Source organism: Phodopus roborovskii, unplaced genomic scaffold (genome assembly GCF_943737965.1).
Source record: "Phodopus roborovskii unplaced genomic scaffold, PHOROB, whole genome shotgun sequence".
Taxonomy (NCBI): domain Eukaryota; kingdom Metazoa; phylum Chordata; class Mammalia; order Rodentia; family Cricetidae; genus Phodopus; species Phodopus roborovskii.
In genome coordinates, this window is record NW_026126566.1 from 6689341 (window position 1) to 6706243 (window position 16903).

At 44.6% G+C, this 16903-nt stretch overlaps 2 protein-coding genes across 9 annotated transcripts in view; one reads left to right on the plus strand and one right to left on the minus strand.

Moving 5' to 3' along the window:
* The window catches only part of Hbegf (heparin binding EGF like growth factor), a 54868-nt gene extending 40671 nt beyond the window's left edge, over positions 1 to 14197 (minus strand). Inside the window, exon 1 of the mRNA XM_051202395.1 lies at positions 13851 to 14197. Within this exon, the coding sequence (XP_051058352.1) occupies positions 13851 to 14044 (194 nt within the window). The 5' untranslated portion in view covers positions 14045 to 14197. The remainder of the gene's footprint in view (positions 1 to 13850) is intronic.
* Positions 14198 to 14596: 399 nt separating this feature from the next.
* Positions 14597 to 16903, plus strand: part of Ankhd1 (ankyrin repeat and KH domain containing 1) — a 104433-nt gene continuing 102126 nt past the window's right edge. For 2 of the 8 annotated variants that reach the window (XM_051202374.1, XM_051202375.1), the window contains exon 1: positions 14597 to 14997. In XM_051202374.1, the coding sequence (XP_051058331.1) occupies positions 14710 to 14997 (288 nt within the window). In that variant the 5' untranslated portion in view covers positions 14597 to 14709. The remainder of the gene's footprint in view (positions 14998 to 16903) is intronic. The other 6 variants (XM_051202371.1, XM_051202373.1, XM_051202370.1 and 3 more) reach the window with 3 other exon arrangements.

Below are 16903 nucleotides of genomic sequence, written 5' to 3' on the forward strand. Positions count from 1 at the left end.
GCAAAGAGTATAGTGTGAAACCCTGTCTCAAAAAACCAAAACAAAACAAAAAACCACATGTATACACACACACATCACTGGTTTTTTTTTTTTTTTTTTTTTTTTTAAGATTTATTTATTTATCATGTGTATTCAGTATTCTATTGGCATGTGTGCCTGCACACCAGAAGAGGGCACCAGATCTCATTTTAGATGCTTGTGAGCCACCATGTGGTTGCTGGGAATGAACTCTGAACCTCTGGAAGTGCAGCCAGTACTCTTAACCTCTCTCCAGCCCCACACATCACTATTTTAGGGGAAAGATACTTGAGGTCAGTGCTGGTTTCATACTGCACAGCCCCAAGGATGGACCAGTTAGGGGCAGTTAGGAAATAAAGAAAAGACAGACACAGACACAGGACACACAGAAAAGATGCGGACTGGGCTCAGTGTGTTTATTATACAGAGTTGAACATGGAGGCAGGGTCACTGCATAGAGATAAACAAGAAGCAAGTAGGCAAATGTTCAATGGAATGCAGCTGGATCTGAAATGGATTTAGCTAATCTGTATATAGGAGCATTCTCTATAAGGTGAGCAGTTTTCAGGCCATAAAATATCTGGGAGGAGAAAGCTATGGTGGACATTTTCTGCATATTATTATTATCTATAGTTAGACCCACTAGAAGGCTTTGCCATTTCTCTAAGCCTTACACCAGGAGGGCAGGTAGAAGGCTTTGCTAGTTTCCTCTGTTTGAGGCTAGGGTCTATATCAACAAAATACACTTAATACTTCACACACTTAGGACTTCCTTCGATCTCCACATCATACTTAGCTATTCAAATCAGGCCAAATGATTTTAAGACATAAGCTACCATTTCCTGTCAATAAAACAGGGCCAAGAGCATGGATTTTCAGTCTTGGGTGCTGCAAAAAATTAATTAAACCTATAACACTGTTGGAAATCTTAAGGTGAAAGAACTATAGCTTAGGGCCTCCCAAGGTCAAGAGAAACCCTTCATATCAGACGCTTAAGACCTCTCATCTCCAGTCTGAACCTATGTGGGCTTATTAAAATTCAGGGTTACCATGTGAACTCCTGGCCTCTTCTGTGGTTCTTATTTCCCTTAAGGTTTTAAATACTTGGTTTTTTTTGTTTTGTTTTGTTTTGGTTTTTTTGAGACAGGGTTTCTCTGTGGCTTTGGAGCCTGTCCTGGAACTACCTCTGTAGACTGGCTGGACTCGAATTCACAGAGATCCACCTGCCTCTGCCTCCTGAGTGCTGGGACTAAAGGTGTGCACCACCAACGCCCGGCTTAAATACTTAATTTTGTGTTTTTCTGTCCCCTTTTCTAGTGCCACATACTTTTTTTAAAGACAGGGTTTCTCGGTGTAGCTTTGAAGACCAGGCTGGCCTCAAACTCACAGAAATCCACCTGCCTCTGCCTCCCAAGTGTTGGGATTAAAGGCATGTGCTACCATCGCTCAGCTGTACCCCACACTTCTTAATACTTGAGATCTTTTTCTTTGCAAAAGGATCTGAGAGTGTACTTGTATGTGCTGGTTGGTTTTTGTCAATGAGATAACAAACTTAAGACATATCTGGGAAGAGAGAATACACACACACACACACACACACACACTCACACTCACACTCGGGGTTGGGGTGGGGATCTTGTACTTCAGAATGGCCTTTCTAGCAGAGGTTGGCCTTAACTTCTGATCCTTACCTGCATCTCCCCAGTGCTGGGGTTATAGTTGTCTGCCATCATAACTATCTTTTGCAGTGCTAGGGATTGAATCCAGAGCCTTGTGCATGTTAAGTATGTGTTGTGAGCTAAATCTCTAAACTCAGGAAATTCTTAGTAATATTTGCTTTTCTTGCTCCTTGCAAATGCTAATAAATTTGATACTAATACCTTAAATAATTGTGCTAAGATATTAGCAGGTAAGTTTTTTCCCCCCTAAGTCAGGGTTTCACTGTATAGCTTTGGCTGTCCTGGAACTCACTCTATAGATCAGGCTGGCCTTGAAATCAGAGATTGGCCTACCTCTGCTTCCCGAGTACTGGGATTAAAGGCTTGAACCACTAACAACCACTAGCCTAATATCTTTATTTTTTATTTATGTTTGCTTGTATGTGTAGACCGTGTACATGTAGGTGCCCTTGAAGGCCAGAAGAGAGCACTGGATAGCCTGGAAATAGTTTTACATGTGGTTGTGAGTTGCTTTACATGTGGATGCTGGAAACCGAACTTAGGTCCTTTGTAAAAGCATACCTTGATCTTAATCATGGCGCCACCTCTGCAGTCCCCCTGAGCTACATATTTTAGGGTGATGACCTGTGGGATTTTAGAGGTTATTACAAAACTGCCACATGTTTTATAAACAAATTCAAATAGTGCATATACAGGTAAAGTGTTGCCTCTTGAAAAACTAAAATAGGAGGTGGAAGATCAGAACTTAAAGTTTAGCCTGGGTTACACAAGATCCTTCTAGCACAATAGCATAGATTAGTGACATTTTTTTCTTTTAGTCAAGTATACATAGAATCAGGCAATATTTTAGCTGTTTCACAAGATAGTTACCATTTCTTCACCGATGAACAAATAAGGTTTTAATGAATATTCATGTACACACACACACACACACACACACACACACACACACACACACACACACCTTGGCTCAGAATTTTTTTCACCACATCTCCCTCAGAATTAAATTGGCTTGCTAAAGGGAAGATATATTCATAAAAAATCTGGGGTGGGGCTGGAGAGATGGCTCAGTGGTGGTGGTGGTTTAAGAGCACTGGCTGTTCTTCCAGAGGATCCAGGTTTGATCCCCAGCACCCACACTGTAGTTTGCAATTGTATTTGTTTCAGGGGATTTGATGCTTTCTTGCCTCAGTGGGTACTGCATACACATGGTACACAGACTTATATGTAAGCAAAACACCCATGCATATAAAATAAAAATAAATCTAAAACAAAACAAAACAAAAAAGACCACCACCACAACAACAAAAAAATCCCCAAAGCATGGGCCAGTGAGATGGGTCACTCACTGTGTAAGCCTGAGGTCCTGAGTTCAACCCCCAGAACCCACATTAAAGAGAATAATAAAAAGCTGGATTTTGAAGCACGTAATCCCAATGGCAGAAACAAGAAAGACCATGCATCAACACCATAGAAGGAAGAAAACTGACTTTCCATAGGCATGCCTGAATTCTCTCTCTCTCTCTGTCTCTCTCTCTGTCTCTCTCTCTCTCTCTCTCACACACACACACACACACACACAAATGAAGTCACCTCTAAGGTGATCTTACTAAAGATTCTATTCCTCTGCTCCAGTGCTCATGGCACATGAGAAAGCACTAGAGGACTTAAGAGGTCAATTATTGGACAGGAGATTACAAGGCTCTAAGTAGTGACCTAACCAGTTTTGTTTTAAATATTTCTGAGTTCTTTTGTCATTTTCCAGAATTCCTAACATTCATATGAAATGCTAGGTGTATAGGACAGTATTGCTGTTTCCTTTGAACTTTCTAGTATGGCTCAATCTTGATTAAAAACTGCCAACTTATGAACAAAGGTTTTGAGAGGTCACTGACAGCCTACCTACTTCTCAGACATGTTTTCTACATAACATTGTAATAGTTAAGTAATTCTCTTTAACCGGTAAACCTTTATATCTAAACCTCTGGTAAAGTCCAATAGTGCTACTAGTGTTGCCAACACAGGGCTTAAGAAGGGCTTCTAGTTGAAACCTTCCAGATAGAGCCCTGACCACTTTTCTTTTCTGGAGCTTCTGCCAGACTCATGACTCAAACAGGCTTTCTGTACACATGCTCTTCAAGCCACAGCAGACATTTCTGTAATGAAGAACACCTGGTAGGTGGCACTGTCACCTTGCCCTGCAGGTAAACGCCTTGCTGCGTCTCCTGATTTATAGTCTGCCTTGATGAGTGAGGGGTGTGGCAAACTGAGTTAAGTTCAAACACTCGTAAGAGTTTCAGAGATCAGCCTGCAGAATGACTCAGCCCTCGCCTGTAAGTTAAAATTGCTCCTCAAATTGGAGTCCTGGGCCTGCTCCTTCCACACTTGGGTAAGTGCTTCTAAGTCTCAGAGAAAACAGTGGGACAGGTAAGATCCTGGATGTTATCTTAGAGATTTTCCCAGGAGATACTGATACTAATGCCCAGTTCTTCAGCTACTACTGTATTAAAAAGGGAAATATGAGAGAGGGCAAGATGGCTCAGAGGTTAAAAGCACTTACCACAAAGTGCCCCCCATATCATACACACACACAACAACAACAACAACAATAATAATAGAGGTGTGAGCTGTGGGTGATTGTGAACACGGATATTACTGTATCTGGGAAGCGGAGGCAGGAAGCTCATGAGTTCAAGACCAGCCTCAGGTATATTTGTTGTGTTTGAGGACAATCTAGGGTGTATGAGACCCTGTCTCAAAAACAACAGCCAGGTATGGTGGCCTACACCCCCGATGCCAGCACTTGGGGGGTACAGGTATATCTCTGTGAGTTTAAGGCCAGCTTGGTCTACATAGTGAGCTCTAGGCCAGGCAAGAATATAGAGAGAGGCCCTGTCTCCAAAAAGAAAAAGAAAACAAACGCAAACCTTTTCAAATATTGAGTTCAAGTGAGGCCACTCTGCAGCTGGGGCCACACAGTAAAACCTTGTCTCAAAAACAAGTGAAGAAAAAAAAAAAAAAAAAAAAGTGATAGGATTATGAAACCTAGAGAATTCCCAGGAGTCTTTCTGACTCAAAAGTGCTACCTGACTTGATGCCAGGCCAGAGTAGCCTGTGAAATGAGTGAGCTCTTGTGTTGGGATTGCTATCTAATGGCTCCCTCATCAACCAAGTGTTTATATTTGAGGACCCAAGCTTCCACTGACCTGGGAACTTTAAAGACTAGCAGGATATGGCACTAAGTAGAGCTTCTAAAGAAAGAAAGCAGGTGTGACTGCCCAAATTGTACTGTGTAGTGTGTAAGGCAGAAGTCTGGACTGAACTTTTCCAAAGGATCTATTGATAGTATGCACTTAGAACTTTTTTTTTTTTTTTTTTTTTTTTTTGTGCAATGAGCATGTACAAATGTAGACTGTACTGCATGCCATGTTTGGCTTTTCCCATGTACCCATGTTGGGGAAATGTCAGAACTACTACAAGTTTTCATCTTTCACTGGAAAGATGTATCTTCCTAGGAAGGCAATATCCAAGGTATACTCTCCAAGGACTCACAGGGAGACTACACTTAGTCTATATTATGCAATTTGGTAGCTTTTTGAAACATGTTTCTAGTTACTGTAGAGACACTGACCTGTGTTTCTGTTCAGTAGTTTCTCAGGAGTTCTGGACTTTGAATGGGTTCAGTTCCTCTAAAGGATGAACCAGTCACCTACACCTTCATCTGAAAAACAACCGTTCCTAGCCCAGGCATGGTGGAGCATGCCTACGATCTCAGCACTTGGGAGACCAAGGAAGAGAATTCCCTTGACTTTATGGCTAGAGTGAGACCATGTCTCAAAAAAACAAGAAAAGAAGTACAAACAAACACCCCTGCATACTGTCAAGTATCCCATTTGACTAGCTTTTCATTTTATACATATAGTGATTTTTTTTTTAAAGACAGCGTCATGTAGTCCAGGCTGGCCTTCAACGTGCTATGTAGTCAAGGATGATCTTGAATTTCTAATTCCTGCCTTCCCCTCCAAGTTATAGGATTGCAACCATACCTGGTTTGTTTATTTACTGTTTTTTAAGACAGGGCTTCTCTGCACCTTTTGGAGGCTGTCCTGGAACTCACTCTGTAGACCAGGTTGACCTTGAACTCACAAAGATCCACCTGTCCCTGTCTCCCAAGCATTAGGATTAAAGGCATGGGCCACCACCACCCAAACATATCTGGTTTGATGAGATGCTGGGGATCAAACTTAGGACCTTGTGCATGCTAGGCTGGCACTCTACCAACTGAGCTATATTTTTACCCTCCTTTACTGAATCTTGTGATTACACAGGGTAATGTATTACTTACAGATAAGTTGAAAACAATTTAGTCACTTATGGGTCAGCAAGATGGCTCAGTGGTTAAAGGGGCTTGCTACCAAGCCTGATGACCTGAGTTCAACCTCTAGCTAGAATCCACATGGTGAAAGGAGAGAATTTACTCCCTCAAGTTGTTCTTGGTTCTAACCACCACATACTCCTCCTGGCAATGCACATAGGCACTTACTCACACACATTAAAGAAAAAAAGAAAGAAAGGAAGGAAGGAAGGAAGGAAGGAAGGAAGAAAGAAAGAAAGAAAGAAAGGAAGGAAAGTCAAAACTAATGAGGGGCTGTGAGATGGCTCAGTGGTTGAGAGTACTTTTGGCTCTAGAAAAGGACCCAAGTTCAGTTCCCTGCACACACATCACATGGCTCACAACCACCTGTAACTCCAGCTCCAGGGAATATGACATATATTCTGGGCCCCCACAGATACACACACACACACACACACACACTTACTTTAAACAGAACTTATTTATATGTCTGTCCTGGAACTAGCTCTTTAGACCAGGCTAGCCTCGAACCCATAGAGATCTGCCTGCCTCTGCCTCCCCAGTGCTGGGGCAAAAGGCGTGCGCTACCAATGCTCCAGTACCACATTCCTCCCTCCTTTCCTTTCTCCCTCCCTCCCTTCCTTCCTTTCTCTCTCTCTCTCAGGCTTGCCTTAAACATGTGGTGCTGGGATTGGAAACAGCGCCACCTGCAGTGGGAGCCTGGAATGGTTTGGAACTCACCATGTAACCAGGCTGTCCTCAAGGTCCAGTGATTCTCCTCTTGTACCTCTCCAGCTTGGAGACTACAAGTGTGTTCTGCCACACTCTGCTTCCTTAACTGATCTGTTCTTTTTTGTTCTTTTCAGGCGAGGTCTTTTGTAGCCTAGGTTGGCCTTGAACTTGCTTGTCAGGTTTGCCTTACCTCTTGGTCCACCTCTCTTTACCTCCCAAGTGCTGAGCACTACCATGCTGGGCTTCATTAATTTAAAAAATGGTGATAGGGAGCTGGAGAGATGTCTCAGTGGTTAAGTGCACTTGCTGCTCTTTCAGAGGTCCCAAGCTTGTTCCTTAGCACCACTCATGACAGGCAACTCACAACTGCCTATAATTCCAGCTACATGGAGCTAACCTCTTCTAGCTCTGAAGGCACCTACACACACACACACACACACACACACACACACACACACACACACACACACACACACACTAAATAAAAATAAAATCTGTGTGCCTGCGCATCTGTGTATGTATGTGGGCACAAGCATAGATGGTGTGTGAGGTCAGAGGGCAGCTAGTGAGAGCCAGTTCTTTCCCTCTACTATGTGGGCTCCTGGATCACCCAGGTGTTGGTGGCAAGTGTCTTTACCTGCTGAGTCATCTTACTGGCCTTTCATTAAGTTTTGCAAGTACAAGTGTGTAAATGCATGCCTGTGTGCATGTTGTGTGAGTACATGTGTGTAGAGGCCAGAGGTCAACCTTGGGTTTATCGTTCTTCAAGCACCGTCCACCTTTTTGTATGTAATATATGTGTGCATCTGGTTTATGCACATGTGGAGCTTACATTTTAACTAAACTGGCTGGCAAGCAAGCCCCCAGGATCTGTCAGTCTTATGTTGATCCATACCCTCCTACCTCTACTCCAGCACTGGGGTTACAGACAAACAAACAGTTGGCTTTTTTTTTTTTTTTAATATTTCTAATTATGTGTCAGCATATGGGTATATGCATCTGAATTCAGTGCATGCAAGGGCCAGAAGTGGGTATCATGCCCCTAGAAGCTTGAGTTAAAAGAAGCTGTGAAGTACTCAACATGGTGCTAGGAACTGAACCCTAGTCCTCTGTAAGAGGAATACATACTCCTAACTACTGAGCCATCTCTCCATTCCCCCGCCTTAGTTTAGGTTTATATTGCTGTGAAGAGACACCATGACCATGGCAATTCTTATAAAGGAAAACATTTAATCGGGGCTAACTTATAGTTCAGAGGTTTAGTCCATTATTGTCATGGCAGGTGGCATTAAGGTAAACAAGATGCTGGAGAAGGAGCTGATGGTGCTACATCTTGATCCTCAGGCAGCAGGAGGAGACTGTGTGCCACACTGGGCACAGCTTGAGCATATGATACCTCAAAGTTCATCTCCACAGTGACACACTTCCGTCAACAAGGCCACACCTCCGTGCCACTCCCTATGGATCAAGCATTCAAACACATAAATCTGTGTGGCCATACCTATTCAAACCACTATACACTCCTTCTAATTTTACTTTTACTTATATGTATATCAGTTTGTGTGCAGGTGTCCAAGGGGCTAGAGAGAAAGGTGTTGGATCCCCTGGAGATGGAGTTACAGATGATACTGAGCTACATGATGTGGGTGCCAAGAACCAAACCTAGGTCCTCTATAAGAGCAGCAGCGGAAACATTCTCCTTCTCTTGTTTCCCCCTCTCTTCTCAATATTGAGACAGAGTCTCACTACATAGCCTTTGTCTGTTCTGAAATTCATTGAGTAGACCAGGCTGGCCTCAAACTCATAGAGCTCTGTCTGCTTCTGCCTCTGCCTCCCAAGTACTGGGATTAAAGATATGCACCACCATGCTTAGCCTAAAAAAAATTGGATTTATGCATGAATGCTTTGCCTATACGAATGCATGTACATGCACCACATGTGTGCCTGCTGCTCAAGTCAGAAAAGGGAGTTGGATCCCCGGAACTGGAGTTATGACTTATGGATAGTTGTTTTTTCTTTGTTTGTTTGCTTTTTATTTTGTTTTGTTTTAAGACAGGGTTTCCTGTGTAGCCCTGGCTGTTCTGGAACTTGCTCTGTAGACTAGGCTGGCACTGAACTCAGGAGATCCAGCTGCCTCTTTTTTCCCTGGGACTAAAGGCATAAGCCTTCATGCCCTGCTTATGGATGGTTGCAAACCACCATATGGTCCCAGGTCCTCTGCAAGAGCAGCAAGTGTTCCTAACTGCTGAGCCATCTCCCCAGCAACAACAAAAGCTCTTAACCATTAAAGCATTTCTCCAGCTCTAATACCTGGTTTTTATGATCTGAATTGAGGTCCTCATGTTTCTGCAAACAAATACTTTTATCCACTGAGCCATCTCCCCAGTTCACCTGAAGAACAGAATTAGAGATTTAATGACATCATCAAAGTGAAACAAATTTATTGGTTTATTTCTGCTTTCTTTGTATAGATGGGATGAAATTCACTGTTCTGAGAAAATTCACGTTCTATGGGAAAGAAGTAAATGTATGGGCTGCAAAGATGGCTCAATGGTTAGGAGCAGTTGCTGTTCTTCCAGAGGACCTGAGTTTAGTTCTAAGCACTCATATCAGGAGGCTCACAACTGCCTGTAGCTCCAGGGAGATTAGATATCTCTGTAAGTAGTTCTACTTAGGTGCACATTTATGTATATAACTAAAAATAGTAAGAATAAACCTTAAAAACTACATGTAGTCAGTCCCTCAATTCACGATTTTGTTTATCAAACTCATACACACAGCTGGTAGGGGAGATACTATGATCAAGAAAATGGCTTGCCCAGGGCTTTCTGACATACTGATCTCTGCATTTTCTGCAAGTGTGAGAAACTCAATTGCATGATTTGAGTAGGCGGAGAATTTGCTCGCTTTCTTGGTTTTTTCTTACCACCACCACCACCATCACTACCACCAACAATCCAATAACAACAATAACAACAACCCAATAGAACTGAAGAGATGGCTCTGGGGATAAGAGCACCTACTATTTTTGAAGAGGATCAGAGTTTAGTTCGCAGCACCAAGACTGAGTGATTCACAATGCCTGTAACTCCAGTTACAGGGAATTCAACTTCTCTGGCCTCTGAGGTCACCTGCACTGAAATGCACATACCTACACACAGGCACATAGACACATAATTAAAAACAATAAAAGATAGCTGTACAGTGGTGTCGCACACCTTTAGTCCCAGCACTCGGGAGGCAGAGGCAGGCAAATCTCTGTGAGCTTGAGACCAGCCTGGTCTACAAGAGCTAGTTCCAGGACAGCCTCCAAAGCCACAGAGAAAAAAAACCCTGTCTTGAAAAACAAAATCAAAATAAACAAACAAAAATCCCTAAAAATCCATCATATTATGAGTAATGAGCCTCTATTAAACTCTATTAAGTTTTAATAATTCTTCTATTAGCTAGCAATGATGGCACACAACTTTAATCTAAGTACTCAGGAGATAGAGACAGGCAGCTCTCTGAATTTAAGACTAGCTTGGTCTACAAAGTTGAGTTCCAGAACAGCAAAGGGCACACAGAGAAACCCTGTCTCCAAAAACCAAAACCAAACCAAATCAAAGCAACAACAGAAAACCCTTCTATTAAGTTTTAAGAACTCAAATTTTTGGATGGTGGCACATGCCATCCCAGCACTCAGGAGGCACAGGCTGGTGGACCTCTGTGAGTTCCAGGCCAGCCAGGGCTACACAGTGAGACCCTGCTTCCTACTCTCACCACCCCCAACACAAACAAAAACCCTGAGCTGTAGAGACTGCCTCCACGACCCCCCCTCCCCCGCTTTCTTTGCCTGTCTGAAAAATAATAGAGAAGTGCATACTTGGAAACATTACAAACACACCGTGCATTACTGGGGATGTAGCTCAGGAGTAGAGGCCTCACCTAGTACACAGGAAGAGGTGTGAGGTCCCCAACACCCTAAAAATACAAAATACAACAAACACAGTACAGTAAGTATTCCCGTTAATTTTCTGTGGGACAATTTGTATTCTAATGCTCATTTCTAACAAATATTGACTGACTAAGACAGGGTCATGCCATGTAGCTCAGTTTGACTTTGAATTCTCAATTCTCCTGCCTCAGTTTCCTGAATGGTGGAATTCCAGGAGTGCACCACTATACCCAACTCAACAAACACACACGCATACACACATGTGTGGCTAGTCTGAGCTACAGAGTTCCAGTCGATAACAACAAATGTGCCAGGTGGCACAAACCTTTATTCCTAATAGTTTGAAGACAGGGGAATCTCTGTGAGTTTGAGGCCAGCCTGATTATACATAGTGAGTCCCAGGCCAGTCAGAGCTACATAATTAACACAAACAAATAGACAAACCAAAACAAAATAAAAAGTCATCTAGGCACAAGAGGTGGAATAGGGAACATCAGGAATTCAAGGCCAGACTCCTCTATGTTGAAAGTTTGAAGCCACCCTGTGCTATGTTAGACTCTGTTTCATAAAAATAAAACAAAGATCAGGAACAGGTAAGATGGCTCACGGAGTAAAATATGCTTGCCACACAAGTCTGGAAAGGCCAGTTAGACCCCTGGCAACTATGTAATGGGGAAATGAGGAAGCCCATCCCACCAAGTTGTTTTCAGACTCCACATTAGCACTGTGGAACATGCAAACACGAAAACACACACACACACACACACACACACACGCGCGCGCGCGCTCACGCACAATTAAATAAATGAATGAATGAATGAATGAGACATGGAGAGAGAGCTTGGTGGTTAAGAGCAGTGGCTGTTCTAAGAGCAGGAGCTGAGATTTGAATCTAGCACCTACATGGCAGCTCACAATGATCTGTAACTCCAGTTCCAAGGGATTTGACACCCTCATCAGGCCTCTGTGGGTCCCAGGCACACATATGGTACACAGACACATGTAGACAAACACTTATACACGTAAGATTTCCCCCCCCCCCCCCCCCCCCCCCGAGACAGGGTTTCTCTGTGGCTTTGGAGGCTGTCCTGGAACTAGCTCTTGTAGACCAGGCTGGCCTCAAACTCACAGAGATTGCCTGCCTCTGCCTCCTGAGTGCTGGGACTAAAGGTGCACACCACCACCGCCTGGCCCAAATAAGACTTAAAAAAAAAAAAAAAAAACCCACAGAGCTGTAGTTAAAAAGAATAGTTAATCATTCTGAACCACACAACAGTCACCAAAATCTAGGAAACTTACAGTTTCATAATGGTAAACTACCGGAAAGTGTTTCAGATAAAAGTTTAGGAGAAACAACGATTATTGCTCAATCATATTGACCATGCTTTTGTGGTTAGTTGCTAGGCACTGAATCAAGAATATGTAGTTCTCAAATGGATGGAAAAAAATGAAAATACGCAGTTTTCACTCTTTCAGATTCATTAATTTGTTTAAATACTTTAATGTATTCATTCATGAAGTTGCATCAGAAATTATTTTTGTCTGGGTGGTAACAATGACAAGTAGTCCCTTTGTAATGCTGCACCAGTCAATACCTGTTTTTGCCGAAGGATGTATCCAAACCAATTCTGGATAATCAAGCTTTGGAGTGGGTTGGGCAATGCTAATTTTTTTTTTTTTTTCCTTTTCTGTTTAGTAGCTTAGTTTGGATTGTGAGCTAGTCACACATGCCTTAAACATGTCAGAGGATGCAGGCTAATTAAAACTGTATAGGTTAGCTGGGCATACCTTTAATCCCAGCACCTGGGAAGCAGAGGCAGGTGGCCCTCTCTGTCAGGGTAGCCTCGTCTACAAAGCAAGTTCCAGGACAGCCAAGGCTACACAGAATAACCTTATCTTGAAAAACCAAACAAAGAACCCAACAACAAAACCTGTACATGTTGTTTATATAAAAAGTTATATAAAATAAAATCGCTCCCATTTTCTACAACTTCCTATCTAGAAAGAACATTTACTTAGTATGCTGTTATCATAGGAAACACTATTCTTCTTTGCATATGAAATGCAAAATAAGCAATTATCAAGTCTAAGAAGTTTTAAAAATGTTTGGCAAAACCAAGTGTTGGTATTAATTACATATATGCCTGATCATGCCCAGAAAAAAAAAATCACTATATTTTTGATGAGTTTGGCTTTTAATGGCACAACCATCTCTCCAGTCTGTTTAGATTCTTTATAAAATTTTCAAAACCCAATTTAACGGAGGTGAAATATTGAATATTGCACAATCGAGACAGATACAAAAAAAAAAAAAAAGAGAGAGAAAATGACAAATCTTTTTAGCTGATGTGTAAATTAGCTGGGCAAAAAAAAATTTGTCATATAAACTTCACCAAATTCCTTTGTGATTTTTAATCATGACTTACTGAGGAACCGTAACACTTTGAACCATTTTAATTAATAAAAGAAGGAAGGGGAGAGAGAGAGGAAGGGGAATCATTAGAGGCGAGTGACCTCCTTGGTCAATATGGTTTGGCTGGCAGAAACCAGGATGGGCAGCGAACTCCTGAATAGAGGGAGGATTAACTAAGAAAACCGAATTTTCCCTATAAGTTACTCACTATGGTAAACTCTGTGCGCTATCAACTTTAATTTATAACCACCCAGCGGGAAGGGTGCTCACGTTCCCATTTTACAGAGAGTAACATCAAACGCGCCGAGGTCACCCAACAAGTAAGTGATGGCACCCAACAAATAAGCCGGCTAGCACGCCTTCTGGTCCGCGTCCAGCCTGGCGGTCGGATTCCACGCACTGTTCCATCTTCCTCCGCGGGACAGTTCCCGGGACCGAGGGATGGAGCTGTCCAGCCTGCGGCCCGCGGGGCCATCCCGCCCGAAGGCTGTCGGGCCGGCCCGCCTGTCCACCACCTGGCGCGCGGGCGGGCCCAGAAGCCTCGGGGCGGCCATCCGCAGCGGCTCCCGGGTTGCTAAACCTCCCCGCGCGAGGTTCAGCTTGGCCAGGCGGGAGGCGCCAAACACAGTCAGCCCTGCCCGAGGAGAGCCGCGCGGCCGCTCCCAGTCCCGGACTCCTTCCCAAACAGCCGGAGGCAAACGGGTTAAGTAGCCTCACCTGTCCCAGAGGCGGAGCCTGCTGTGGTGACTGACGTCGCGGTCCTCCAACCAGGAAATGGCAGGAAGATGGGGCTTCGCTGAGACTGACTGCATCTTTCCGCCAATCTCCGTGCAGCTACTTCCGGCCATAGCCGCGGCGCCCGTGGAGAGCGACAGGTGGGAGCTACTTTGTTTCCTCGGCACCTCTTGCATTTTGGACGCGCCAGACTCTCCAAGCGAAGGGTTAGGTTTACTTCATATTTTGTTAATTCTTGGGGGTTTTCACTTCAGCCCTCCTTTTAACGAGAAATGGAAATTCCCCAGCCCTTTCCCGTCACCTCAGATGGGGGCGGGATGAACAGTACCCTCACAGGCCAATTGAACCACGCGACGTCCCGTGACAAATTGACCGACAATCTCTGGCGCCAATTGAGTTCCCCATTGTTAGGGTTCGTTATGAGTGACCACAAGGCCGACTAATCCACTGTAAGGTCGTGATACGATAGTCACGGCGGCTGACCAATAGTCAGAGAAGACGACCGGAAGTCAGCTCGGGAGCAGTAGGAGGCGGGTGTTCACAACCGCCTAGGCCTGCGCGGGTCAACGCAGCTTGGGGGCTGCGAGCCAGCTAGCAGCGCGTGACGGAGAGCGTGAGCGACAGATCTCTTCGGCCAATGACTTGCAGGCGCCTGGGAGTCGCAACCAGTGATGAGTCTAAGGGGCGGGAGGCAGCAGGTTAGGCAGTGAGAAGTTAGTGGCGCTGCTGGGACGGGGGGGAAGGAGACGCTTCTTCCTCCTGCTGCTCCTCACCTTCCTGGGATCAGCCGCGGCGGTGGCCGCGAGTGATTCGGCGGCGTCTCCGGCTCCGCGTGCGAACCATGCTGACGGACAGCGGGGGTGGCGGCACCTCCTTTGAGGAGGATTTGGACTCCGTAGCTCCGCGATCCGCCCCAGCTGGGGCCTCGGAGCCGCCTCCGCCGGGAGGGGTCGGGCTGGGAATCCGCACCGTGAGGCTCTTTGGGGAGGCTGGGCCCGCTCCGGGAGTCGGTTGCGGCGGCAGCGCGGGCGGAGGGGACGCAGCGCTGGATTTCAAGTTGGCGGCTGCTGTGCTGAGGACGGGCGGCGGAGGTGGTGCCTCTGGAAGCGACGAGGACGAGGTGTCCGAGGTATAGCTCCAGGACCCTGGTCTCTAACATTGCGTGAGACGTGAATTCTTTGGGTCAGCACCCGGCTGGTCCACTCTCCGCTCCCCGGGTGCCGTGTTCTCTGACAGCAGTCGCCTGCAGGGCGACGGTGGCAGCGGCGCGGGCCTAGCGAGCGCTCTGCTTGCTCTTCGGCGCGCGTCTGGAGCGGGACGGGTTCCCGTCATCGCCTGTAAACCCACAATAGGGAGTTCTTTGGTCTGCGAGCTTCGCGCGGGAACCCGGACTCCGCAGGCTACCTCCCGCCCACCCCGTGTTGGAGATGGGGGAGGGCGGGGTCTTCCAAGCCAGAGTCCCTGCCCTTGGTACTGAGGGAGCCGGAGAAACAGACTGGCTGGCACAGCCAGCTCAGAAAGCCTTTCTGCTGTCCCTTTGCCTTGCGTTTTGCCTTGCCTATGCATTTAAGTAGAGCGCTTCTTATTTTCTCTTTAGTTTGAGGTAGGTGAGTATTAAGTTCTCAGCTTTCACGCTGAAAAATCACGTGATTGGCTCTTGGACGTTTTGTGAAGTTAGACAGGAAAAGGAAGTTCCAGGGCATCTTTGAGCTTCGGAATTGCTGGATAGTCGAACGCTGAGGTTTTAGCCTGGGAGAAGGTGAGGTATCCTACAGACACCTTGTGAAGAAAAGGAGTTGAGCTCTTCCCTTTCCTTTAGCACAGGTGTCTATTCCCGCGTGCACATTTCAGGTGTCAGCAAACTTAAGATGTAGGTACTGTCTTTGGTCTCTTGGGGGAAAAGGTTACATACATAGTTGTAGCACACTTAATCGTATACACATATATTTATAAGTTGCTATTTTCTTTGACAGTGTACAGAATAGAGTGCTGTGATGTTTAAAGTGCTCAGAATTGCTTTTTTTTTTGGGGGGGGGCTATGAGTTATTGAATGCGTTAATTTAGCCTGTTAGTTGCTGTGTAGACTGGGCTGGCTGAACTTTATATGATCCTTCTACCTGTATCTCCTTCGTGCTTGATTACAGGTGTGCACCACCATCCCTAGTTCAGTATTTCTTCTATGTTGGTCTTAACATGCCTGGCTCATCCTTTGTGACTTTAACCTCTGGTACTGGTGTTAAAGTACAGGAATTTCTCTATGCCACAATGATCTTGGTTTGTGCATTTTAGAGGAATAAGGAGAAATGATTGCATAGTACAGTTACACACTGTTATTCCTAGGTCTAAACAGGAGTTTATTTGGACTCAATAATTTACTGGGGGGGGGGGAATGTATGCTATCCATCTGTATTTTTAAATTTCACTGTAAGAAAATAAATTCTAAGTCAAGATGAGAGAAGAATTTTTCTTGGGTAGTCAGTGGTTGGAAGAATCTGTAGGTCCCTTGATTTTGGGTTTGTGGAAAGTTTTTATCCTTTCAGTGAAACTTGATGAGAGCTAGCTCAGAACACATATATGGTTAGCTGAGAAATAAAGTGGTGGTTAACTTTAGATCATAATGTTTTGTTTCATTTTTCTTTGTAACTTAAAAGCGAGACCCTGAAAAAGGTTGTCTTTATTCTGAATGTTATGGGAAGATAGTCCCCTTGATTTGGGGAGCCACTTTTGACATAATTGGCATGGATGAGATTAGAGGTTACTGATTTGCTTTCATGAATAGTGTTTAAATGTCTTCACAGATAAAGTGCTAGTGAACTTCCAAGTCAAATTCCTGTCTCAGTGTTTGTGTCTGTCACACACACACAAGCACATACACATTTCATACAATGTTGTGTTAAAGCTATGGGTATAATTTATACATTTTCTTTCTTTTTTTAAGACAAGGTCTTAATATGTAGCTCTGGCTGCCCTGGAACTAGCTTTGTAGACAGGTTGGCTTGATTTCACAGAGATCAGCCTGCTTCTGCCTTCCAAGT